At 37.2% G+C, this 27,762-nt stretch overlaps 1 protein-coding gene across 1 annotated transcript in view; it reads right to left on the reverse strand.

The window, feature by feature from the left end:
• The window catches only part of IPO11 (importin 11), a 203,463-nt gene that overhangs the window by 21,937 nt on the left and 153,764 nt on the right, over window positions 1–27,762 (reverse strand). The window contains exons 28-29 of the mRNA XM_008691374.2: window positions 16,866–16,961; window positions 10,061–10,145 (exon numbers count right to left, since the gene is read on the reverse strand). Of these exons, the coding sequence (XP_008689596.1) occupies window positions 10,061–10,145; window positions 16,866–16,961 (181 nt within the window). The remainder of the gene's footprint in view (window positions 1–10,060; window positions 10,146–16,865; window positions 16,962–27,762) is intronic.

The raw sequence follows: 27,762 nt of genomic DNA on the forward strand, positions 1-27,762 counted from the left end.
ATTTATTTATTTGACAGAGAGAGAGACAGCCAGCGAGAGAGGGAACACAAGCAGGGGGAGTGGGAGAGGAAGAAGCAGGCTCCCAGCGGAGGAGACAGATGTGGGACTCGATCCCAGAACGCCGGGATCACGCCCTGAGCCCAAGGCAGACGCTTAACGACTGCGCCACCCAGGCGCCCCCTCACCTCTTTTTCTATGTAATTCATTCATTTCCCCCCTGACTACTTTTAAGGTGTTCTCTTTAACAGTGGGTTTAAGTGGCAAGTTGATGATGACGTGGCTTGGGATAGTCTCGATTCCTGTGCTTGGAGTTCCCTGAGTTTCTCAGACCCAAGAGCTCATAGTTGTCATTAAATTTGGAAAATTCCAAAAAAATTTGGAAAAGAAATATTATTTCTTCAAATATTTCTTTTGTTCTCCGTTTTGTCACGTGGGGACTTGAACTACTTGTACATTAGGCTGCCTGAAGATGTCCTACATGGCTTACCCCTCCACCCATCTTTTTTTCTGTTTCATTTTGGAGAATTCCTACTTCTAGGTCTTCAAAATTCACTAATCTTTTGTTCCCTAATACTTAATCTACATTAACCCCACCAGATATTATAGATTTTAATTTCTACAGGTTCATTTCAGTCTTTTTAAAGTATCTTCAACATCTCTATTTAACATGATCGATCTTTCTCTAGCTTCTTAACAAAGGGAACACAGTTATAAAAACTGTTTTAATGATCTTTTCTACCATTTCCACCATATGTATCTATTCTTGGGTAGTTAAAATTGATTTTACCCCCTCAGTATGGATATTTTCCAGGTTCTTTGTATGCCTTTAGGTTTTTAATGCATGACAGGCATTATAAATTCTGCCCTGTTAGATACTGGAAATTTCTGTATGACTATAGTCTCGAGTTTTGTTCTAGGACATGGTTACATTGCTTGGAAACAGTTTGATCTTTTCAGATTTTGCTTTTACCTTTGTTTGGCAGGATCAGAGCAATACCTAATATGGGGATAATTTTGGACCACCACTGACACACACTTCAGAATCCTGTACCTAATAGCCTATCATTTCTGGGGTTTCCACCCTGACACAGGATCTATTCCTGGGTCTGTCAGCTCAGAGTATTGTTCCCCTAGATATCCTTCCTGGAGGTTCTCTCCTTGGCTATGGGTAACTTCCACATTTGTGTGTGCTGATCAGTACTCAGCTGAAGACTCACAATGGACCCTCCAAAGATCTGGCAAGTTCTAAGGGGGCTGCTCCCTCTTCTCTGGTAACTTGAGTCTCTTCAGCAGCTCCATCTCCTCAAATCAAAGAGACCACTGGGCTCCCTGTGCCACTCCCTGGAAACTCTCTCCAGGCGGTAAACTGTGACAACTGGAGGACTCACTGGGTTTGTTTTCTGTTTCTCAGAAGTCAATATTCTTCATATTCTGATTTCTAGTATTTTAAAAAATGTTTCATGTATTCTGTCTTGTTTTTCACTTATTTTACTATTTGAAGGATAATTTCAAAGCCTATTATCTCCAACTTTGCAAGAAACAACTCCAATTTAACAAATTTACAATCTAAAAAAACAAAGGAAATTACATCTTTTGTCTAAAGCATCCATGATGTGGGGAAAGGCCTCTCTCCTTAATCGCCCTGTCACACCTCATCTTCAGCTGTCATCTCCCCACACATTCAGTTCACACCCGCATCGCACCTGACACAGAACTCAGTGACTGCTTGCTGAACGGGTACTTTCATTTAATGGTTCAAGAACCTAGATAAAATGTGCATTAACCTGAGAGGCATCCTCTTACTTTTAGGGCCCTGAGAGGAAACTGGAAAGGAATCTTTGCAAACACTAGTTGGTTAAAAACACATACTCTTGCTATGGAAACAATGAGCGGTATTCATGAATAATTCTCAAGTGAACTGCGGGGGGGGGGGGGCAACAAGAATAATCCTATCCCAAGGTTCTTTTACCTTTGGGCACTAGCCCATGGTCTCCCTGGGCTCCTGGGCCCAATTTTACTATTTCTTTCAGCTGGTGGCATGGAAACATTATGTATAACCAACTGGCTAGACTTAAAAACAGTTTGGTTCAAAGTCCTTCAATGTTCACTCACTACTCAAGACACATACAGCCTATGGGCCAAGTAAAACCAAGTGGAGGAAAATTAGTCAGGATGGGGAGACAGTATATACCTGTGTGTGAAAAAATCAAAAGAACTACATCTAAATCCTAAAGGAGAAAATACTAGAAGAGTCAAGAGATTATTTTCAATCAACCTTTTATTAGTCCCTAAAGAAATCTTACAGAAGATTTATAACCTCCTTCTTTCCCCAAATGTACATTCTCACCCAAATCTGCATACAATCTCACTGGTGTTTCCAAAACTGCCCCACAGCCTGAATGTTAGGGTAAGAATTTCTGCCTAAATAAATACAATAATGATCCTAAAATTTACTTCCTCCTCCAGCTTCTGAATTAACGGTTCTGAAACTAGGGTCCTTGGATGTTCCCCAACCCAAATGCACACTTGACATTTTCCCAGGTCTTTATTTATACATTGTTATTAGCAGAACTTTATTTTTAGACATTGATACTCATATACACTGAAACATTTTTTTTCTGAGGAAAGGTATGATATAAACACATATAGTGTCTTTAACGTCTCTAGTTTCTATTTATGACATAATTTTTGGTAGACTTACATTAATTACTTACACCAATTAATACTAAATACTGCCATTCCCTCAAAATATTGCTTAGAGGTTACAAAATAAATTTTTACAAGAAGGATGTCCTCTAGGGTGCATTGTTAAAGCAATAAAAAGCTTGAAGACTAAAATCCACAAGAGCAACTTTACTGAATTACCAGGTTAAAGGTTAATAGTCTTCTGGAGTGGGTTTTGTTTTTTTTTTTAATTTTATATAAAGACCACCAATATGATGGACCATAAGGCACAGGATACGCAGTTCCTGCCAGGCCTAATTAGCTACAAAGTCTGTGCCCGTGTGGTGCTATGGCTACTTTCCCACTGGTGCTAATAAGCTGCAAGATAAGGAAAAAGGTAGTAGCTTATGGATCTACATTTGTTTTGAGAATGAAAAGAGGAGAGAACTCTGTAATCTTAAGGCAGAGGGAAATAGATCCAATGACGCTACACTCCTCAATGTGAATATAGCTTTCCAAGGACCAAAAGAAAACAGGGGTATATTTTAAAGTGCATCTTTTCAACTGGAAGGTAAAACAGAAAAAAAAAAAAAAAAAAAAAAGTTCAGTTGTTTGCTTGTATATTCTATTAGCTAACTGATTTTCTTAAGGTGCCTTACATATTACAAATTAAAGAGAATGCCGTAAAGAAACAATAATATGTAATACAAGAAATGTTTATTCAACAAAGCTTTACTGAAATATACAAAGATATACATACATACATATACAAAGATAAGTGGGACATGGTTCCTAATTTCAAGGACATCACAGATTTGAGTTGCTAGGTTACCTACCTAAAGGTGGTATGAGCAGTTGAGATGTATAGAGAAGATGCTACGTAAGTCCAGGAGAGGCAAAGCTTATTTCTGTAACTAGGCATGGGTGGGAAGGGTGATCAGTGAGTGGAGAAGGTGCCTTGTGAGGGAAACAGTCAATAAGTGAGCTGAGTGAAGAGAAGGAGGAGGAAGGGGCTACTTTACACGTAAGGACTCGTCTGAGAGTGCTGTAACAGAGGGAAGAAAATGTATAACATGAACGGAGACAAGTCGTCCTGTTTAGGAAAAAAAGTGGGGAAAAGGCAGACAGGGCTCAAAACGATGGGTAGAGTCACAGTGCAGAAGTCTACAAAAGACCGTGAGGGAGTTTAATTCCTACTGTAGTGGTTCGCAACCCTGGTTGGACACCAAAATAACATGTGAAGCTTTTTTAAGAAATATGTAAGCCTGATTTCCGGATCTCAACGTGGGGTGGCAAAAGCAATGTCTTGTCCAAAGATAAGAGCAGCAGAAAAACAAGAAAATTTAGATTAAAAGATGGGAAAGTCTGTGAAAATAAGTTTGTATAAAGACTATGACTATAAGAATAATTATAGGACTCCAGATTAAGGCACAAAACAGAACTTCCAGGACACATGGAATGGTTAGCAAGGAAGAAGAAGAGGATGAGACGGAGAAAGGTCAGAGTTCAGGACTATGGATGAGGAGCAGTTCTAAATTAGGATGAGATCACGATGTAGCAAGAAAGTAGAAGGGAAAAATGTAATGGAACTGGGCACGGTGAGAAAAAGCAACAAGAAAGCTCTCTAAAGTCATAAGTAGCATGACAATGCATGCAAGCTGAGTAAGAAAGAGTATTTTCAACAATTTGATATTTACCTTCATTACTGAATGTAATAGGTCAAGGACTCTCAAAAGGCAGTTCAGAAACTACCAATAAGATGATGGGTTAATCTCATAATATTATCTGAAAAATAAAAATGCCTTTTGTACGTGAATTTCAAGATTACTGCTAGTTAACTAAGAAAAACACAGTACCTTATTAGTGACAGCCAACAATTCTTTCTACTAGCTCTGCTGAGTTTTTCTAGAGGCAAATGAGAGCAGGTCGAACAATCATCTGACTGGTTCTCAGTGATCAAAAGCATGCTGGGAGAGTTTACAACTTCCCAACCCAACCACTATCAAAGGGTGCCCTGCTAACATTACATTTTGACTGAACATTTATAAAACAACATTACAGCGTATTTTCAACTGATAACAAGTTAACTTTCTCTCCAACAATGTATTCTAAATTCTACTAAGAAAAAGTATGAGGAAAGCTGATGTATTTAAAAGGCAAATACAAGTTCTCAGGAAGAGCTGATGACAGAAGGTGCTGGGGGAGGAGGAAACAGGGGAGGGAGGCAGAGGTGAAGACTGATGTGATTTACCTACTCTAAAAAAGGGAAAAAAACTGTTAGCTACCTGTAGGCTCTGATTTTCAGACAATTTCATTCCCACACTGTCCTAGTCTCGTCCTTCTCTGATCCAGTTCTGTATTTGGCAATAGGACCACAAGAGACAACAGCCACTTGAAGGCAATATGCAAGCCATGTCCAGGATCTATTATATTTGCTATGAGACTTAGGACCTGGTTATGAATTTATCAAATAAAATGCAACCCAACCTAAAAGACAATCTGCTTAGATGTACTACAGCCAAAGCAGAAGACTGTGACGCCAGACGTGCTAATGTCATTCGGTCTACAAACACTTGGTTCCACCCAAAATTTAGCTCAGTTAGGCTGTAGATTCTGATTGACCTATATATGGTACAAGTTAAAATTTAAAACTCTTGCTAATCATATAAATATTTGAGCCTATCAAAAGCTTACGACCTTGGGGCGCCTGGGTGGCACAGCGGTTGAGCGTCTGCCTTCGGCTCAGGGCGTGATCCCGGCGTTATGGGATCGAGTCCCACATCGGGCTCCTCCGCTATGAGCCTGCTTCTTCCTCTCCCACTCCCCCTGCTTGTGTTCCCTCTCTCGCTGGCTGTCTCTATCTCTGTCAAATAAATAAATAAAATCTTTAAAAAAAAAAAAAAAAAAAAAGCTTACGACCTGATTACAAACCAGTAAAAATTCACCTGTAGAGCTCACTCAACAAATAGCAGCTTAAAAGTAAAGTACAATATGTTAAAATGATATTTTCACTGGTTTGTAATACTGCATAAATGTTTTCAATTCTAATCTACCTCTTGAGAGAGATAATGGAAAAATAATAGTTCATATTCTTGAGCTAGATATAAGATAGCTCTAAATTTTTCTTCTAAAATACATTAAGATATATTCCCATATGTGTACATAAAAGATGAAAAATAAATCAAATTCACTGCAAGTACAAATCATCTTGAATACTGTTAAAACAGTTCCCAAAATGATATTTCTCTTGAAAAAACTAATCAAATAGAAGGCTTGCAAAAGATCTATAAAACTAAAAAAAAAAAAAAGAGAGAGAGAACAGTTATTGTCAATGAAGTGAGGGTTACACTCTTTAACTGATTTATTAAAACACAGTAAAAATATATTTCTAGCAAAACTATATACAAAACTGCCAAGTTTCATGAACACGCTACAAATTTAGAAAGCTACTGTGATGTTTATTACTTAAACTAAATCTTCATAAACTTGACATTGTTACTATACATAAATAATTTCTTCAGACTGTAAGCTCCATTCACCGCCATAACCTCAATTCGAGAATACTGTGTCATTAGTAAGCATTCAATAAGCACATAAAAAACTTAAAATAATACTTAAATAAAGTAAGTACTCAATGCTACTCACAAAATAATTAGCATCTTTGTGAATTATCATTAATTTTCTCCCTGAAATTAATCTCTCTCAACGGTTATTCCTCAAGGTCATTTCTCTAGCTCGTTTATCATTTGTTTGTAATTGCAAACTAACGGCAAACTACGTTTAACCGTAAAAGCAAATGTACAAATTAGTAAACACCCGTTTCCTAGTCATGCTCATCACAAGGACATGACAAACTAAACTCTTGTACACTCTACAGTATCCAAATTATACTATACTACTTACTTCAATTCCAGTGACTTGGGGTAGCTGAGCTGTGGTTTAAGCTGGTATATTTCCCCCTGAAACACGTAGTTCCCATACACTGTGCAGTTCAGCAAAATGGTGTGTGGGATTTCTCAAAACATTTTAGAAAATCTACAGAAATTTTAGAAATTAAAATCATAAAGAATGCATCAGCCTAGGAGTCAAAAAAGCTCAGTTCTAATTTTGCTCTTTCCCAGAATCTGTAACTCTTAAGATGCAACTTCTCTGTGACTTGGCTTCCTCATCAATATCTGGCCATAAAACTGTTACAGGGGTAAATAAGATGAGACTCTAAAAAAATTCTTCGAAAAAAGGATAATGTTGCGTACAGAAGATATTACTGATAGACCATAATTTGTGCTACTGCTCTACCAGCACAGGAAAATGAGACGCTAGTGTACTTTTGTTCTGTTTTTGAAGATTTATTTATTTATTTTAGAAAATGAGAGCATGAGCTTATGAGTAGGAAAGGGTGACAGAGGGAGAGGAAGAAAGAATCTCAAGCAGGGCCCAACACAGGGCTTGATCCCATGACCCCCAGATAATCAGCTGGGTCAAAAACCAAGAGTCAGACACTTAACCAACTGAGCCTCCAGGTGCCCCAAAGTTAGTGTAGTTTTAATAATTTTCAAGCTTATCTATACTGACATTATCAACTAAAGCATCAAGTATATATGAAATTAGATTATTATGTACAGAAGCAGATCACCAAAATATTTCTGGGGCTTAAACTGAGAAATATTTAACATGAAAGTATGATCAGAAATACCTCATTAACACAGGTTTACTCACTATATCTAATGTTTCATTAATAATGCTTTCTTGGCCAGTACCATCAAGTTGCCAGAAAGCATTAATGTGCTCACAAACTTAAAATTTGTAAAAGTACAACTTATAAATGCCTCATAAGTCACATGTCACAAGACAAAAATTATAAGCAACTTCAAATGTTAATGTATTAGCTTAATTCTTTATGGAAGAGGTCAGAAAATTACCGTTCTACTCCTGGAGCACAGTGGATAGACAGAGACCTTAGGAATGAAATGAAATGCTTGAGCTGCACTGGACCTTCCATTAGTTTCCCCCAAACAGGCAGTATAGACAGGAGCGGATGAAGAAAGGCAAGATCAGAAGTCTAGACTGCTGAATAGCTTTCCTGAGTGGAAATTCCATCCTTATTTAAAACAAACTATGAGAACTCATAAATACAGGCAACATCAGCTCGCACATTCAATGTAATGTTAATCATCCACTTTTCTGAATTACAATCACTGCTGCTATCTTCTGCAAAGCAGCTACTGAAATGCAGAAACCACATTTTAGGGACCACTGGAAGACAACAACGGCAGTAAGTAAATCCAACTTTTAATTATGTAATTGTGGAACCAAGCAGGTATGCTTTTTCTTCCTTGTAAGTAAACATTTTCACTTTAAAATGAAAAACCTTTAACACTAGATTGGTTTTTCTTTTAAATAATAGTTAATAATCATCTACCAGCTAACATTTTTTCCCTTGGAAATTATAACCAGGACACACCTAGATAGTTCCCCCCCCCCAAAATTTTTTTTTTTAAGATTTTTTATTTATTTATTTGACAGAGACAGCCAGCGAGAGAGGGAACACAGGCAGGGGGAGTGGGAGAGGAAGAAGCAGGCTCCCGGTGGAAGAGCCTGATGTGGGGCTCGATCCCAGAACGCTGGGATCACGCCCTGAGCCGAAGGCAGACGCTTAACGACTGCGCCACCCAGGCGCCCCCTCAAAAAATTTCTAACGTTAAAGACAACACACTATTAGAATGATGATATAATTACTGAAAAAATACGTTATTTATACTGGTAACCCTGAAGATACAGTGAAACTAATATTGTTACTGTAGAGTTACTGAAAAATTATCATGGCATTCATAATTAGACCTATTCAAGGCTAAGATAAATAATCCCAGCATTAACCATAGATGCTGAGGTATCACCGGCATTAGACTAATGCTGTAAGTCTAAGGCACTGGAAATCTTAGTAGAGATGACAATATAAATCTACAACAAAAAGCTACTGTGACAACTAATTTCAAATAAAAATCAACCCCTGGAAAAAATAATGGTTGTTCTGTAAAATAATATTGCCTATGATTAGAATAATAATGATAAAACCACCAGCTCTCGAACAATACTTAAAAGTACAAAACTGAATCATGAAACTTTAAGTGTTATTTCTGAAACTATGCTCTTACACTGTTCTTAAGGTAATATTTCACTTACCTTCAAAATCCAGTTAGGATTAAAATTAGTACTATATGATGTTACTGAGGATTCTCTATAGGATGAAAAAATAGCTTTGAGTAGAAGAATTTGCTAAGGGTCACTCAGGCAGACTAAAGGACATGACTAAAGTGTGTACAAAAGCTGAGGAATGAACAGAAGCAGGACACCTGTTACTCATGTACAAGTTTAGAATCTTACAAAGGAAGATGTTATATTTTCCAGAGCACCAATTATATATTCAATGCTTTAAAAAGTGGAGGCAAGGAAGGATAGACTCTGAGCCAAACGGAAAGGCTATCATCACTCCAGTGAAAATGCCAAGTAAAATGGCTTCAACTCTAACACAGTTTAAAAGAAGATTAACACAGCACAGTGTCAGTTCCACCTTGAGGACTGAAGCCCCCTGAGGGTTAGTGCGGCATAATTCGAGGGCATGTCGTGAGCAGACTGAAATAACGATCAGCAGTAATCACTAGCGTTCAGCAGCATCCCATGACCATCTTATATACTGACTTATTTACTCTACTTTTGAGGGATACTGATATCTCAAGTGCAAATGAGGAAAGACAGCACAATGCAATTAGTAACGGTGAGGCCAGGGGACCACAACAAATTCCATGAGGAAATGGGGAAAAGTTGACTTATGTAGCTATTTTTTTTTTAAACTTATGTAGCTATTTTACATTCATGTGTCAAAGTAAATATTTATAAGTTCAAGATTACAAATAATTTTAAAGGCAAGATATTTTAGAGGTCTCTGATTTTTTGTTCCTAGTTAGTTAATTTGAAGGAATTTTAATTAAGGCCTGTGATTATCTTAGAAAAAATTCACTTGAAAATTCATGAAGTAACAGGGAATGAGGCAATTTCAGTATCTCCTCAAAACCAAGGAGTAAGCATTACAACTTAAATGAGTTCTGAGGGTCACATGTTTTCTGTAAGTGAAAGAGTAAAACCTTTGCTCTGCTAAAACAAGAAAAAGCTATTTCAGATTAAGAGTTTAACTCTACTTCCTGTACTACTAGGATTACTAGGAACGTAATTTCTCTGTCTTAGGAGGACACTACAAATTTCAAAACTCAGCTACATTTATTCCACAAGGGATGGATAGAGAGATGGATACATGGACGAACGGACCAAAAGACATTTTCAGACCTAAAGAATATAATAATAAGTGGTGCTCCCAAATTGTAAAAGCTACTTTTTAACTTACCATCTTTTTTCTCTTATCCTGTTCTGTGGGTGGTTCTTCATCTTCTGTGACTTTTGGTTCTTCAAGATGAGACATTAACATACAGCTACATAAAAAAAAAAAATGTTTTAAGTAAATAAAAATGTCTGTAACATGCTGAAACAAATCCTGAAAATCACTGAGAACATTAATGCTTCTATTAATTTCTACCAAAATGTGAGGAATAGCTAGATAAGTTAGATTTATAATTTTAAGGCTTAATTATAAAAATATACCTCACTTTTTAGAAAAAGGGCCATACCAAAATATTTTAGAACATATTACTTGAGAATTTAAGGTAGCAAGTTATAAGGAATTTATGTATATGTGATTTTTAAACCATACATCACTTGACAAAGCAGGATGCATCCTTTATATTTTTCTAAAAAAATGATACCTATAGACACTTAAAATTAACACTTCTTTTACCATCAATCTTCGTATGTCGGTAGATTATTACACATGTTTCATAACAAAAGCAATCATTTAAATAATAACCTCATTAAAACAACATTAATTAACCAATAATCTACTCCGTGCTCCGAATGACATTACTATGCTATGAGGAACTTGTCCCTGAGAGCACTTGTACCTGCAGGACAGTTATAAATCATTTTATTTTGATTATCTGCACCACTGCTCTTCACCATTAACAGAGATAATAGAAACAGAGTTTCCTTTTCAGTCAATAGTTTCTCTCTTACAGGGAGACAAGAAATAAATAATTGTCTGTGAATCCAGTTGATGGAATAAACCTCGCTGCTTCCTGATTTAGAATAGCAGAATTCAGTAATTTATCAGAGTCAAAGGTTCCTAACCAATAAACTGTGGCAAAAAAAGCTTGGTTTCTCTTATGTTTTGTAGCAAGTACAGAGGAAATATACCTCCTGACTCAGCTGTGTAAGTAACTTTTAATTCAAGGTTAGAGACAAGTGCTGACACGAGAAACTTGATCAGGCTCACTCTTGCAGGGGATATGAGCGTCCCTTTCCCCCAATTCCCCACCATTAAAAAAAACCCCAACTTTTGGGACAACTACTTCTGACCCAGTCAGTGCATGCAGGTGCATTCAAATAGTAAGAACCTTAAACTGCAATCAGGAACAGCAAGAGCTTAACTCCTAACCCACTGCAGGGTCTTAACCTCTTGACGTGCCAATGCTCTCATCCACCAATGAGAGAAGAGGATATAGCACAGCTAGCCGGCCAAGGGGCTCCGCCACAAAGTGAGAGGTTCTATTAGCATCCCAGCCCAAACGCTGTTTAGTAAAGTGAAATGTCTAGAAAACAATCTAAATCCCACTTTATATTTTAGAACTGAATAAGAAGGAGTTCCTTCGTACTAGCTATTTTATGCCTGCTGCAGATTTGAATTCTAACTGCAGTGAATCTGGACCTCCAGGAAAGTATGCTTTATGTTGCCTGAAATTCCTTCACCACATTCCTAAATCTGTTAGCTTACTTGAAGAGTAAAAACTCTCCATTCTCCTTTCCATAAGCTAAATGATTTATCACATAAATAATGGAATATATTCTGAATATAAATAGACATTTACACACATATTTTTTTTCCAGAGACCAAAAATTATTGAGAGGGCACAATTTTTTCTTTGCAATTCTGCAAACTGCATTCACTTGGGTCTCTGGAAGGTATAAACTGAGAAAAAATAAACAAATTTGAAAAACCTAAAGATGAAATTCTCTCCTGCAGATAGACTTCCAATTAAAAGTCAAATCTTATTTTTTTGACAAACATTAAAGATGGGGAATCATGTCTTACATAAAAGGCATGGTGGGAATTAATAGATTTCTAATAAGCTAAAATATGTAGGCAATGAATGTAACAATAATAATAATAATGATAATAATAGTCTAAAATAGGGACAACTAATATGTGAACCTAGGCAGCCAGACACCTCTCACATCCTATGCTAAGTAGATCCAGGCACTCTAGCCAGCTAAAAAATCAGAATCTTTCCCAACAAGAAACTCTAACCAATGAAACACAGCCAATAGTGTTAGCATGCAACATGAAACCCTTTAAATTATTTCTAATTAATAGATACATGCAATAAAACCTTTCGTTTAATCTAAACAAACTCACTTCGGAATGTCACAATAAAACTAGAACTGACAGCATTATTCAACTGGTCTGCAGTGGACACTTTGGTTGATTACGTAACCATCCTCCTTCCAGAAGAACCCTGAATTTGTCCAGTATCTTCCTTTTCCATGACTCTATAAGCGTCCATGTCACCGTCTGCTTCAGGAAAAGCTGATTCCAGCCCTACTGACAGTGGCTCGACGGGCAATCATGGCAATCTTATTCCGCTAACCATGACTGCTTTCGACAGGAGCACATTTAAGAAATTCTAGCCACTTATACATGAAAATGCTGGCTGAATCCTTTCTTTGTACTTCCCAAACTTTGGCAAGGGGTTGTCAATTTCATTTCCCAATGCGCCTAAAAACAAAATATTATTTCAGGAAAAAAAGGAAAACCACTCTGACCAAAGAGAAGTAGAAGGCAAATCTCAAGCCTCATTAATATATCTTCCTGGCTTAATGCATTAACTGTACTAACTAAAATGCAAACATACGAAGAAATCAGTGCAAAAGAATGAAACTGGACCATTATCTTACACCTTACACAAAAATTAACCCCAAACGGATTAAAGACTTGAATGTAAGACCTGAAACCATCAAACTCCTAGAAGAAAACTTAAGTGGTAAGCTCCTGACATCAGTCTTCGGGTGATGATTTTTTTGGATCTGACTCCAAAGCAAAGGCAACAAAAGTAAAAATACACATGTGGAACTCTACATCAAACGAAAGACAAAATTTAGAGAGAGAACAGAATAGTGGTTGCCAGAGTTGGGAGAGTGCGGGGGTGGACAAAATGGGTAAAGGGGTCAAACGATGCAACTTCCCAGGTATAAAATAAGTAAGTCATGGAAATATGATATATAGCACAGTTAATAACACTGTATTGCATATTTGAAAGGTGCTTAGAGAATTAACCTTAAAAATCCTCATTACAAGAAAAAAAATTATTAACTATGTATGGTGATGGATGTTAACTAAACTTACTGTGGTGATCATCTCACAATAAACACAAACACCGAATCATTATGTTGTACGCCTAAAACTAATATAATGTTACATGCCAATTATAGTCCAATTAAAAAAAGAAAAAAAATCCAGATTCTTAATCTCTGAAAATAGAACTCTTCTTTCTTCTAAATGGATTCATTTTGTATGCCATTCTTAAGAAACACCAGTATCAGACCAGTAACAGTCAACTATTAACTACCCATTTATCTTGGAAGATAACCTTTTCCACTATGTAAAAAACGATTCCATCTTAAAAGCAAACAAAAACCCACCTCCATTCTTCCCACATAAAATATTACATGTAATTTTCAAAAGCCTATGAGAATAGAGTTATGAAGACATATTGAAGCATAAAAATAGATATAGGTTGTTAGGTGTAAGCACCGTTATCTTAAAAAATTTATGTATGTCATGTCCCCCAAACTATAAATACTTGTCAACTCTCTAGCCACACCCACCTGTCATCATTTCCTGCCAATCCTTCTTCCACAGTCTATCTCAAATTCATATCAACAGTAGTGTAACAGCTACTTGGAGGGTTTCTCCATCTCTCAGGAGTACATTCTCAATTTTTAAAGGGCATGTGAATCATCCAGGGTTCCTGTTTACAAAGCAGGTTCTACTGCCCCAGCCCCAAAGATTCGGATATAACGGGTCTGGACTGGGGAAGGGAAATGTGCATATTCAACAAGGTGTTTCGATGGTCTAAGACCACTCAGTGTGAGCCTTTCTACCCCTCCCTGTCATCCTCTACAATGCAATCAACTGACTCTTCTGACATATAAATCCGTTCTTTGTACCTAAACACTTTAAAACTGCCAAATGAACCTCCATTGACTACACAAGCTAGTCCAAAATCCTTTTCAAGTTCCTTTACTAGTCGGCTCTAATCCACTACATATTCTCAGAAGTTATTCGCAGTTTCCCCAAAACCCTTCTTCTTCTGTAGCTGGCATTGCTCCACCGGTCCCCATTTCCCCTTCTAGGTAGTGACAGAGCCTCGGCTGCTTCCTCACACAGCACAATGTCTGGCATAAACAAGTCTGAATAAAGAGATGACCTGTCAACCAGGCTTCATTACTGTGGTTAAATCTATCACCTTGACTGGACCACAGGATGCCCAGATAATTGGTTAATAGTATTCCGGGTGGTTTCTAGATGAGATTAACATGTGAATTTGTACAGTGAATACAACAGATTGCCCTCCCCAATGTGGGTGAGTCTCAATCAATCCACTGAAGGCCTGAATAGAACAAAAGGTCTAATTAAAAGAGAATTCACACTCTCTGCCTTTTAGCTGGAACATCAGTTTTCTCTGGCTCTGTGACACAGACTAGAACTACACCCCACTGGCCCTCCTGCTTTTAGGTCTTTGGACTTTAACCGAAACTATACTTTAGTTTGCCAACTGGAGATCTTGGGACTTCTCAGCCTCCATAATTGCATGAGCCAACTTTTTATAATAAATCTATTTACATTTATGTTATTATAAATATATAACATAAATATAAATTTATCTCTTTCTGGCATGCTGTCTCTCTCCATATATCTCCTATTGATTCTGTCTATATGGAAAACACTGACTAGTATACTACTTATAGAGGTAAAAACAACAACAACAACAACACAGAGTTTTCTCCCTTTGCTCTGATTTATTCTATACTGAGAATACAACAGGAATTCAACAGAACTAAAAATATTAACTTTCTTTGAATAAACTGTTCCAATAAACAGGAAGGGGAAGCTGGAGAATAAGTTAGCTACATAAGTAAATATTTTACGTTTCTCGTGCGCCCTTTTCTGGAAGTCTATTTATACCCTACAGTCTGATGGACCAGAATTTTTGGGACTCTATGTAGTTTACAAAAAAAAAAAGAAGAAGAAGAAGAAGAACTTTATGCAGTTCACAGAATTACAGAATAGGAAGATTATCAGAGACCCAGTCTAATCTCTCTTAGAAACCTAGAAAAGTTAGGAAAATAGTCTCTCACACTCACTGTGCTTCCATATGCCAAATTCCACCCCAGGGTAAAAAGCAGTGACCAAACAATTCTGAGGAAGAAAACAGTGGTTTTACATCCCAGCTACCCAGGCACCATAGCCCTCAAGTCTAGGCCTTTGTAATCTGGATCCCAATCATGGTCTCCTACTCAGTCTGCTTTCCTTATGCCCAACATTTTCCCCTTCCAAACCAAAATCTTCTTCCTGGCTGAGCATGGCATCACGAGTCAGAACACCATGGTTCTAGTCTTGACTCTTCCACTCATCTGCTGAGTCACTGCACTTTTCCAAGCCTCTGTATCCTAATCCTAAAAATAATGAAACTACACTAATTTCTAAACTTTATTTCTAACAACTTCCTGACTCTCATCCCTTCTACTTAGACCATGCTATATTTATGTCCATTTCCTGCATCCTAAGTCCTATCCCTTCCTGAAGACTCTAACACACAGTGACTACTTCTCTTTCTATTAAAGCACAAGCTAGAATTCTGTTTTGTGTGCTTTGTTCGAAACATACATAATTGGCTTTACTCATTACTAGTGTTTTCATTGTTCTATTAGACACATCCTCCCCCAAACTAAATTATATACTCCAAAGAGGACGAGGAACATTTGATTGTATCCTAAATAATCTCAAATAGTTGTAAACTTTGTCACATATTATGCATAAATACACAATATTTATAGTCATGTGCCATAAACGCTATGTTAACTTTAAAAAAAACCTGAAAAAACCTGCCTACATGCATGGCTTCTTATTTTGGTTGTAATCAGAGAAATGTGAAGTTTCTACCTCATCTGAACGCTTATATTCTTGAAAGCAAACTTAATGCCAGACACATTATGTCTACATATGTTTAATAAGATCCAACAACACAAATGTGCTTTCCATGTTTTTCAACAAAATGGGATTCAAATGGCAATCTTTCCCATCTCCCACAGATTCTTTTTAAAAAACAAAGAAAACAGGCTCAGTATACTATTAATGTAAAGTCAAGCAGCCTCAAATCTCATTAAGTCTTGCTTATCATAATATAACACACGCCTGTTATTAACAATAATAAGAGAAAAGGTACAGCAATTCTACTATCTATAAAGGACACAATGAAATTTCAAATTAATAGTTCTAGAAGGATGAGACTATCAGCATTCTTGATAACATGATAACTATTCTCACAAAAAATGTCATTTCACAGTTCTCTTTTAAAACTGTCAAGTACCACGTGACTCTAATATGTAAAGGTGCCAGGTATGCTTCTATCAGGCAAATACAAATACAGGATGCTTACCAATCCTCTTTTCCCCGTAACTTGCCTGATGGGCAGGGGAACTTTGTTAATTGAAAAAAAGAACATATTAAAAATATCTTTAAAAAGTCATTTACAAGCTAACATAAAAACCCAATGTCATGAGCCAACTTATGTCAAATCATAAAATTATTGTTAAACTAAAGAAGTCCAACTTCTCATTCCACTTTAACAAGTTAGGGTGATCTCAAGATCAAACTAATTACAGGCAAAACAAATACAAAATTTTCTTCATAAAAGACAAAATCTAAAAAGTCACCACACTGTGCTTATTTGGGGGCAGTGAACAAAAATCATGTAGGACATAACCACCTCCCACACCCCGCCCCAGTTCAAGTGCAATTAATTAAATGATCCACCTACTCTTTATAAGTTCCTGTTTCAGGATCTTCTGTCATGACATCATGTAGGCCCTCCACTGAGATGTTTATAATCCCACAGAATTTATCTTGAATGACACTAAAAGGAAAGCAAAACAGATTAAAATGGAGTATTTACCAGGTTATTCTTTTTTTTTCCTTTTCTAATTACCCCCTTAAACATGAAGAGAAATTTTACTTCTAAAATACAAAGGAAACTTTCAAAACATGTTTCTTGTAGCAGAAATTTTATCTTTGCACGTAACATTAAAATTTTCCCTTTCACTAGAGTATTAAATACTACAAAGGTAGATTCAAAAGGAAAAATATATTTTAATATTCTTTAACTTATTACAATAGACCTGAGTTGATTTTATAACTAAAAAGATAAAGATACAAAAATCCTGAAGCTTAAAATTCTCTACTCTTCTGAAGATAACGCCAAGAAAAAGACGACTTCTCCATACATGGCTATTAAGAATAAAAAAATGGCACAGCCACACCAGCAGTTTTAACGAAATTAACACGCTCCGCACAACTCAGCAATCCCATCCCCACGTATTTACCCAAGACCAAAACAAGTAGCCTCAGATCTGTACGTAAATATTTATGGTAGCTTTATTCACAATAATTCACAACTGCAAACGACCCAAATGTCTATCAACGAGTGGATGGCTAAACAAACTGTGGGATGCTTACTCAACGAATGGGTGCCAGCAATAGAAAGGAACTAAAGATACATGCAACAACTTGGATAAATCTCAAAAATAGATGCTAAGAGAAATTAAACTGACTCAAAATGCTACATACCGTATGACTCCATTTATGTGCCTTTCCGGAAAGGCAAAATTATTCTGTTCAGTGGTTGCTAGAGAAAGGGTCACGAGGGAATTTTTCGGGGGTGACGGGAGTGTTCTATGTTGACTGTCATACACCGTGGACATCTGTGAAAACTTTATCCTTAAGGAGTTTTACTCTATCTTTTAAAAGTTGGGATGCCTCGGTGGCTCAGTCGGCTAAGCATCTGTCTTCCACTCAGGTTACGATCCCAGAGTCCTAGGACTGAGTCCCGCATCGGGCTCCCTGCTCAGTGGGGAGCCTGCTTCTCCTTCTGCCGCTCCCCCCTCTCTCTCTCTAAATAAATAAAATCTTTAAAAAATAAAAATAAAAAGTCGAAGTACTTAAACCATCCACTGAAATACTAAATTATACTATTGGAATTTAAAACTAACTGAATAAATTATAACTCTTATCTCCAGGGATCCTCTAGAATCATTCCTACAAGAGACATACCATGTTTCTCATTCTGCATTAACAGGGATGATTACTTTTTTAAATGTTCAGTAAAGAAGTACTCAAGTTACCATATTTTGGGTCATGTTCCCACCTTTGTAAAGTCAAATGTTTTGTCTGTACATTCAAATGGGATCAGATTTTACACAACTAAATCACCAGCTGGGCAAAATAATAACTAGTTGATACTCTGATACATTTTAACGTGCATATAACACCTTATTGCAGGAGGAAATATTTTTTAAGTCACTGTATTTCCTCTGTAGAAGAACTAAAAAATCTTTTAAGAAAGACACATGCAATCGACTTTATTCAGTTCAGGGAACAACACCCTAGAAGAAAAACTAGAAAACCAAAATTGTGCCTGAAGTTTCACCCACTAACTAGGTGATCCCACTGAAGTTAATTCAGTTCTCTGGATGTTGGTCTCCCTGTCAGTAAAATGAAGGCTGGACTGAAGCATGACAGATACATGGAGGGACTACAGACACTTTCACTTCCTACTGCAGAGTAATTTGCCACTAATCCATTCTAGCATGCTAAAGCAGGCAGGTTCTGCAATTCCTTTTTAATACAGGAGCATTCCAGATAGCTATCAACCACTGATCTTGATTAGTTGAAAAAGAGAAAAATCTTCGACTACAGCTGTTCACCAGGCCTTTTTGTCACTATTTTTTAGGGATAATCCATGCAGGCAGCTGTCTTCTCCACTCACATCATCTCCAAGCATCGACCCCTTCTAGGAAAACCAGTAATTTCATGAGAGATCAGTGGAATAGAATTCTGAGTACAGTGTATTTTTTCAAAAGACTGAATATGAATCTTCCTAACACATACCTGGCAATCTGAGTGTGCATGGTCTACGAGGTGGGTGAAGGTTAATTAGGAGGAAATGTAGAAGAGAGAAAAAAAATGGTATATATTTGACAACCAGTTCATCTGATTATAGGTTTTACTATAAATTATCATATTGATCAATGATGATGCTACCAGCACAAGCACATGTTTCTGAAAAGAAGGTAGAAAGTTCTACCTCTGCCATAATTAGAAAAAATTAGCAATATGCTGAATAAAGGATACGGTTCTAGAACACCGAACCTCTACAGACATGCACATTCACCACACTGAGCCTTCAAGGCTGAGGCCAGATTTTGATAATCAAACCGCTGCATGAATAGGGTAAACCTGTGACTACATAATTCTTGCTGAAAGGCTCAACTTCACCCCTTTCTCATGAATGGTGACTTTGTTTATAGAGAACACTGCTGGAACCAAAATAAAGCTTGAAAAGTTCTGAGAGAAACCTAATGAGTTCGGGAACCTGAGATTTATGTAAAGCCAAGAGCCAGAAACAGTCAATGACTGACAAAAAGAAGGGTTAAGAAAATCAGAATAAAGAATGGAAAATGATACTCATGGAAGCAGACTGGGACGGGCCAGAGGATACAGGTCCAAACTCTGCTCGGCTTGCGCGTGCCCATCCAGGCTTGGAGGAGAAGTCAGTCATGCGATCGGTGGGGTTTACCCGCCCCGTTCCCTCCCCGGCCTCCAGTGGGGTTTCTAGCTCTACCAGCTGAGGGGCGTGGACACATGACTGTCTAGAAGGGGTACGGGAAGGGAGGCAACCTCCATCAGTGGGCAGTCACTGTTTCTCATTGGGATGTGACTCATTCTGCACAGGACAGCGGAAGCAGAGATGTAGGCATGGGAGGGGGACCACATGCCAGCAGACAGGGAAAACCGTGCTTGCGCTCGAGCACCTATTAGGTGTCAGAGGGGGTGACCACAGACCTCAAATTCAGAAAAGGGGGAAATGATTACGGCCCAGGGTAGAAAGGTCCAGAAGCTGGGTTTGAATGGGAAGATGGGAAGAGGTGACTCTCAAAAAGGAGAAGGAAGGACTGAAGAGGGGAAATGGGAGCATCCATGCCATGTTCTGGGATCAGTAAAAGTTGTTACACAGAAATGCTCTTCAAAGCACCAAACTTCAAACAACAACGACAACACCCCAAAAGATGTACGTCAATTCCACTCATTAAGCAGTTTGGGATAACAAAACCCCAAAAGGCTTGTACTTCCTGGCATGCACAACACATATTTATTTGAAGTAAATAAGCATTAAGAAGTTAAAAATTTTTTTCTCCTTTTTAAAGTTATTATAAAAATGCTCCCTCCAAATGTGTAAATGTAACATTTTAAAATGAAGACTTTAGATTTTTTACCTACAGTATTTTTATAAAGTTTTGAATATTAAATAATCACTTCGCTTTTAGTAATATAATACTCTCCGAACCCTTATCTTTTACAAATTAAGAATCAATCTTGTTTTCCTATAATATATAATCTTTCTGAATTAAATGCTTTAAAATGTGATTAGACATTTAAAATGGAAACAAATCAAATAAGAGCTATAAACCAGAAATGAAATAAAAATAGGTTTGGGAGGAGAAAAGGCACTGTACTTAATCTTTTTTTTTTTTTTTTTTGACAGAGAGAGAGAGCACGCTCGCACAAGCAAGGGGAGCAGCAGGGAGAGGGAGAAGCAGACTCTCTGCTGAGCAGGGAGCCAGACACGGAACTCGATCCCAAGGACCCTGGGATCATGACCTGAGCCAAAGGCAGACATTTAACCGACTGAGCCACCCAGACGCCCTGTACTTAATTAATCTTATACAGATTACCTCTCTAAACACAAGACAAGTATTAGAGGTGTGTAGGGGTGTGTGTGTGTGTGTGTTTAGAGAGCGAGCAAGTAAACAGTGGGGAGGGGCAAAGGGAGAGAGACTAAGAGAATCTCAAGCAGACTTTATGCCCAGCACAGAGCTGGGGCTCGATCTCACAACCTTGAGATCATGACCTGAGCCAAAATCAACAGTGGAACAGGACACTTAACCAACTGAGCCACCCAGGTGCCCTATTTTGTTCTGTTTTTAAATAAAAAACAGCCCGCTTTTTTCTTCCATATGTGCTACATATTGAGTTCTAAGTTAACACTTCATAAGCATTCTTCTCAGTGTGTCATCTTTAATGTCCTGTCGTGCACATCAGTCAAATCTGGTATCAAATACGGTATATAATGTGGAAGAAGTAAAGGTAGCCAGGCGGAACCATGTAATTTTAAACCTCACTTGGTTCTTAACCTCTCAAACCTGTGCTTACTAACAAGTGACAGTTCACATTAAGTAGGAGGCAGCAATCTAGAGTCCTGAAAGGAACTGCTAGACCCCCTGCTGGCCTATATACAGCTTCCATAGCACAGTAGATACATCAAAACTTAAGAGGTTAAAAAAAAAAAAAAAACAACTTCCTATTGATTATTATTCCAGCCAAAACTTTACATCTTGTTATAGTCCCAAGGTCAGATTTCAGAAGACTGGCTCAGTGAGTATTAATAAAAGGTGGGCTTATACCAGGATACCAATTTATTTACAAAAAAGTAAGTGATTAGAGTAAGTGTCATATTACCCTTGCCAAACCTTCCTGGTGAATAGGTCACCATGGTTACATTCATTCATTTTAATCAACATTTTATGAGTCCATAAAATGTGTTAGACATCATGGTAAGCTCTGGAGTTAAAAAAATGGCCACCTCCAAGAATATGCAATGTGAACAGAGCAGTCTCGTCAAAAAACGTAAATGGGAAAAATGGACAGCTACATGACAAAGCATGAAACTAGAGCACTTTCTCACACCATGCACAAAAATAAAATGAATTAAGGACCCAAATGTGAGACCTGAAACCATAAAAATCCTAGAAGAGAGCACAGGCAGTAATTTCTCTGACATCAACTAGAGCAACATTTTTCTAGATAAGTCTCCTGAGGCAAAAGAAACAAAAGCAAAAATAAACTAGGGACTACCTCAAAAAAACTTCTGCACAGTGAAGGAAACAATCAACAAAACTAAAAGGCAACCTATGGAATGGGAGAAGATATTTGCAAATGACATATCCAATACAGGGTTAGTATCCAAAATATATAAAGAACTTATACAACACCAAAAAATAATCCAATTAAAAATGGACAGAAGACATGCACGGACATTTCTCCAAAGACATGGCCAGCAGACACATGAAAAGATGCTCAACACCACTCGTCATCAGGGAAATACCAGTCAAAGCTACAATGAGGTATCACCTCGCACCTGTCAGAATGACTGAAATCAAAAACACAAGAAACAGGATATGGAGAAAAAAGAATCCTTGTGCACTGTTGATGGGAATGCAAACTGGTACAGCCACTGTTGAAAACAGTATGGAGGTTCCTCAAAAAATTAAAATGGAATTACCATACGATCCAGTAATTCCACTACTGGATATTTACCCGAAGAATATGAAAACACTAATTTGAGAGGATATATGCACCCAGATGTTTACTGCGACATTGTTTACCAACAGCAGCATTATGGAAGCAACCCAAGTGTCCATCCATGATGGACTAGAAAATCTGTAGGAAGGACAAAGAAAATGAACAACAAATGAGATGTTTTTTATTTTTCTTTTAAATTAAAGTGTGATATCTTGAGTAAGTACTTTTTTCCATTTAATGGGTATTTCTGGCATACTACGTGGCACTTGTCTGAAGGGAGAGCATCCTGTCACCTGAACGGAGCTAAAGAAGCACTGGCAAATTATCCCTAATTCTCATCAGCGGTCCCCAGAATCTTCATCATTCTACCGTCACTTGAGATCTTAGCATTTGCGAGTGAACCCACTTTACACTGATAACATTAGGATAGATGCTCCTCGTAAAAAACAAACAAAAAACCCCCAATTTTGATATAAATTTATTTTCATTTCACAAAGTTAAATGGGATCCAACCGATCCCACTCACCCCATTACTGAGGGTTCAGCGAGGCAAACGTTGCTTTCTAGTCCAGCCTCTTACATTTCATTCTTTCTCCTTAATTCAAGAATTTTCATGGGGCAATCAAGAACTTCAACAAGCTCGAACAAACCCACCTTTCCCAAGTTACTCCTCCTTTCATGGCTTTCAGGCAGTTAAGTCATCACTTCTTGAATATAATAGCTGCTAACTCATATCTGCTTACTCCCTTCCTGCCCCTCACAATGCTCTTCCTCCTTTTTTCTATTCACCTTAATTCGCACTTCCTTCACAGGCCTCCTCTGGACACTCCAACCCACTGTACGTGAGCACTCTGTCCTTGGAACTTCCAGTAGCATAAAACGTCTGCACTACCCATTTAGCATGCAACTCATGTACCATCTAGTTCTTTCTCCTAATGTCCTTTAATTTTTCATGCCTATACGCCTGCTCTAAGATCATCAGTTAACTTTAAGCACAGCCATGTATGATGTTTATTTTTCTAGGTCCCACAGGACATAAATAATGTGAACACTCAATAAATAATCATGGGAATTAATGATCCCCACAGCTCAAGAACTGCCCTCCCTCATTTTCTTTTTGCAATATTATCTTTGCTTATCTCTTCTTGAAATTACAAGTATGGAGAGTTAATTATAGATAACATATTGCAAATGATTACACTAAACATGAGGCAGAAAACAGAGCAGAAGGTAGCTGTGTTGGAATCTATTTCTGAAACATTTCAGAAAATGCAAAGGAAAGTTTAACACTGAAGATGAAAGAGGAGAATGAAAGTAAAACTGAAGGGAAAAAAGTACTAGTAACGTGAACGTTTTCCTCCTTTTTGTCACAAATACTTTTTCTTTTTCTATTTCACATACTTAGTAGATATATTAATGTATTCACATAGACACGAGTTACAAACACACTACAGAAAGAAGACAAGCTTTTATGCACGTCCTTTTGTTTGGTTCTTCAAGTGTGGTGTAACTGATGTTAGACATACACAAACGTTAAATAGGTGACGGCTTGAAAAACCGTACTAAGTGTTATTTGACCATTTAAAACAATTCCACATAGTTTTCCGTAAATTTCTTTTTCTGTTAAATTCACATGAGTAAAACTATAGTTTTTAATCTTGTCTTAGTGTTTTCTAAAGCTATGGCATTTTAAGGCGTTTTCTGGGTATATAAAAATATCTGTAGACTGTGAACTGCAGAGACTTCATGCAGAATGATTTTTGTTTTTGAAAACTAAGTACTAAAGAAAAAAAATCAATCCACCTTTGTGTTTATTGAACCAACTTTAAAAACTATGCTGGCTTAAGATTATTTCTATCCTTTTGTGTCATTATGAACCTAACCACAAGGGTTCAGAAAACAAATAGCCCTTGAAAAGAAAAATAAAACTTTTAACCCCAAAGGCACAAATAAATGAAATTTCTAATATTCATTTGGTCAGCCCAAACAATAAATATTACACTGAATGTGAACAGAACTCTAGTTTCTAACTGTCCAATTTTTATTAGCATTTTTATAGTGAGCATTTTATAGTTCTATTTTTCAGAGAAATGATCTATTCATTATAGACCATGTATTTTACACTTTCTAAGTGATGGACTGATAGATTTGCATCATATCTTCATCCCCCTGGACCTGGGAAGGAAACAAAGGCATGCAGGAACATACAATTTCCAATTATTTTTTCTGAACAGTTCTAAAATCAAAAATTGATGATTTAACAGTTTTTCATAGGGGGTCCAAGAAAAAAATAGATAGCACTCTCTGATCTAACCAGACCACAATTACACTATACATCAAATACAAATGATTAATATTTGAAGTCACTCTTGCATTCTTATACCTTAAATATAGGAGGTCACTGAAGTTAGGGTAATTTAAGAAAATCATAAGCTTCAAGCATTAAAAGCCACAACCAAATAGAATATTCTCTTAACTCTACTTCTCTGCTTATATTGTTTAATAGGATTAAGCAAAGAACAACAGTTTATTGAAAGAAAAAGGCAAAATAAAAAAGCTCTGACTAATAAGTCTTATTCCGGGCTTTCTACCACACCAGAGGCTACAAAGTGGTGACATTTACACTAAAATTCATTTTTTTCCTCTCTAGATATTTTCCAGGACCTAGCTAGCTGCAAATACTTTTGTCACTTAGATGGAAACATATCTTCTTTCTACACAGTAATTCTCTACACGGTCATGGAAAAGAGTGTTAATAAATCTAGTTCCCTTGACAAATACTGACAAGGAAATAGGATAAAAAATTCTTAGTGGAAATTCACTAAGTTGTTTTAAAATGAAAATTTTACATCCAACAATAATCCTTACAAAGGCTTTTTATTATAAACTATTCCCTCAATTAATTTTTTGAGTGCACATACACAAGCAAAACAAAGAAGCCCATAATCTTTTTTAAGATACTAAGAAAAACTCTAATGATCCACGTATGATGCCATGAGAAGAAACTGCCACCTTCCGTGACTTTCAAGAGAAAGAAACAATACCCAGTGACAACACTAAGTTCCCATAAAGATGGTAAATGAGGCTCCTGGGTGGCTCAGTCGTTAAGCGTCTGCCTTCAGCTCAGGGCGTGATCCCAGAGTCCTGGGATCGAGCCCCACATCAGGCTCCTCCACTGGGAGCCTGCTTCTTCCTCTCCCACTCCCCCTGCTTGTGTTCCCTCCCTCGCTGGCTGTCTCTCTCTCTGTCAAATAAATAAAATCTTTAAAAAAAAAAAAAGATGATAAATGACTGGTACAGAACTGTGTGCAAAATACGTTAGGCTGAAAACTCCAGCAATGCTTGCTTTGAACGCTTACAGGAGTCATTTGACGGAGTAGTTCTTGATTTTTAAAAAGGGATATAAGAGAACTTAATAGAGATTTCATAATTATGAAGGTGGGAATATGACCTCACCATTTGTAAACACTAGGTATTGCTGATGATAAAACTATGCAGTAAATATTTACAAGGTAATCATGAATCGATACCTTCAGGACAAACGAAAAAAGCCAACTATGCTGTCATTAAAGTTATATGAAAAGATACTTGTGGCTTGGAGTTATATTCCTGGAGAAGTGTTGTATGTCGCACAGCCCGAAACAAAATAAAGAGAACGTGCACTGGAAAAGTGTTACATGATCAAAAGAGGACTTTGGTAACAAAGGCAAGTAAAGGTGTGGGAGGACCTGGGTACAGGGAGGACACGGGTGAATGCCTGTGAGACCAATTTCATAGGAAGGCCTCACATTACAGCTGTTTCACAGAACCTGATAAAAGGTTCCCTAGTCTTCCCCCCCCTTTTTGCAACCCTTTAAAACAAATATGGCATATTTTACTGTTATTGTTGTGATACAGGTAAGATAACTGAGTAAAAATGCTTGCTGAATGAAGACACATGTAAGAGGAAGAGTGTAACCCTGGCACTTTATGTAGGAAAAAGTCGAGAACTCCACTAAGAGTACAAAGTTGGTGGAGAACACAGAGATATCCACAGATCCTTTCCCTGCTACCAGTGACTTCTACACAATTCCCTCACTCTCAAACAATGTCCACCCTTACCTTGCCCCAACACTTTGTCTCTGGCTATCAACACTGGCAGCCCCTCACCTCCAGAAGCCCATGAGACACCTTACCCAGGCTCCCACTCTGTCGCCTTGGACCTTCCTGACTTCCTGCTTACTCCTGCTGAAGTGTCTGTTCTATGCCAATCAAGTCCTCAAGGACAATCTAACATCAAAGATCTCTACTCTGATGCTAGGAGGGAAGTGGGAATAAGTTCTCAATTATCCTAGAAGTGTGATACATATTTCTGAAATTCCACCCTGGAATTTTAAATGTATTCAAAAAGAATAATGCTATAAATAAATGATAGTTGAGTCCTATACTTCTCATTTGTTATGGGGGAGTATAGAGAGGAGCTTTTTTGGTATGCCCTGGAACCTTACCCAACTTTTATAGAAGTTAATGGAAAAAACAGATCTGTATATAAAGCTATCCTTTTGAAACACAACCATTTTATTCTTGAGGGCTCTCATCAAAAAACTAGTAAATGGTAGAGAAACACAGAAATCTTAAGTTTCTTCACCTATACTAATTTAGAATATCACTTAGTTTTAACTTTGCTGTTCTGTTTGAGGTGGGGCTGCCTAAATGTGAAACAATCTTATGCATAAATTATACCACTAAAAATTTCTACACATATATCATTTCAAATCAATTTTACCTTAAATAAGTTTTTAAACTGTGCAATAACAAACAACAGTGTCATGTGAGCTAACATTTTTAAAAGGAAAAGCTGCTGAAACTGTTAAGAGTACTTAATGATACCACCATGGCCAACTGCAACTCCATACATAAAACAGTATTAATAAAAGTTCTCTAGTTGAGCCTATATCACTCATCAATTAGAAGTTATACATAAAAACAACAAAAAAAAAATCTTGATAAAACTTCTAAATTACTTTCTTTGAATTGGGGGGAGTTTTTTCGTAAGGTCAAGATAAATACCTTGTTTATGGATATTTCCTAACTCTAAATAACCACCTATGCTGCTTCTAACATTTTCGAGAGGATGTGGTCTAGGTGGTGGGGAAGGGAGACATGGAAGACTTTTCACCTTTCATTTTAAGTATCTCCATTTTGTTTGAATTCTTTTTTCCAAAGAGCATGTACTTTTAGTAATTAAAGAAAAAACTTAACTGAAGTTGTGGGAGTAGCGTGGATACAACAACAAAAGTGTATTATTAAAAACATTTTCA

The sequence above is a fragment of the Ursus maritimus genome, unplaced genomic scaffold (assembly GCF_017311325.1).
Source record: "Ursus maritimus isolate PB19 unplaced genomic scaffold, ASM1731132v1 scaffold_5, whole genome shotgun sequence".
Lineage (NCBI taxonomy): Eukaryota > Metazoa > Chordata > Mammalia > Carnivora > Ursidae > Ursus > Ursus maritimus.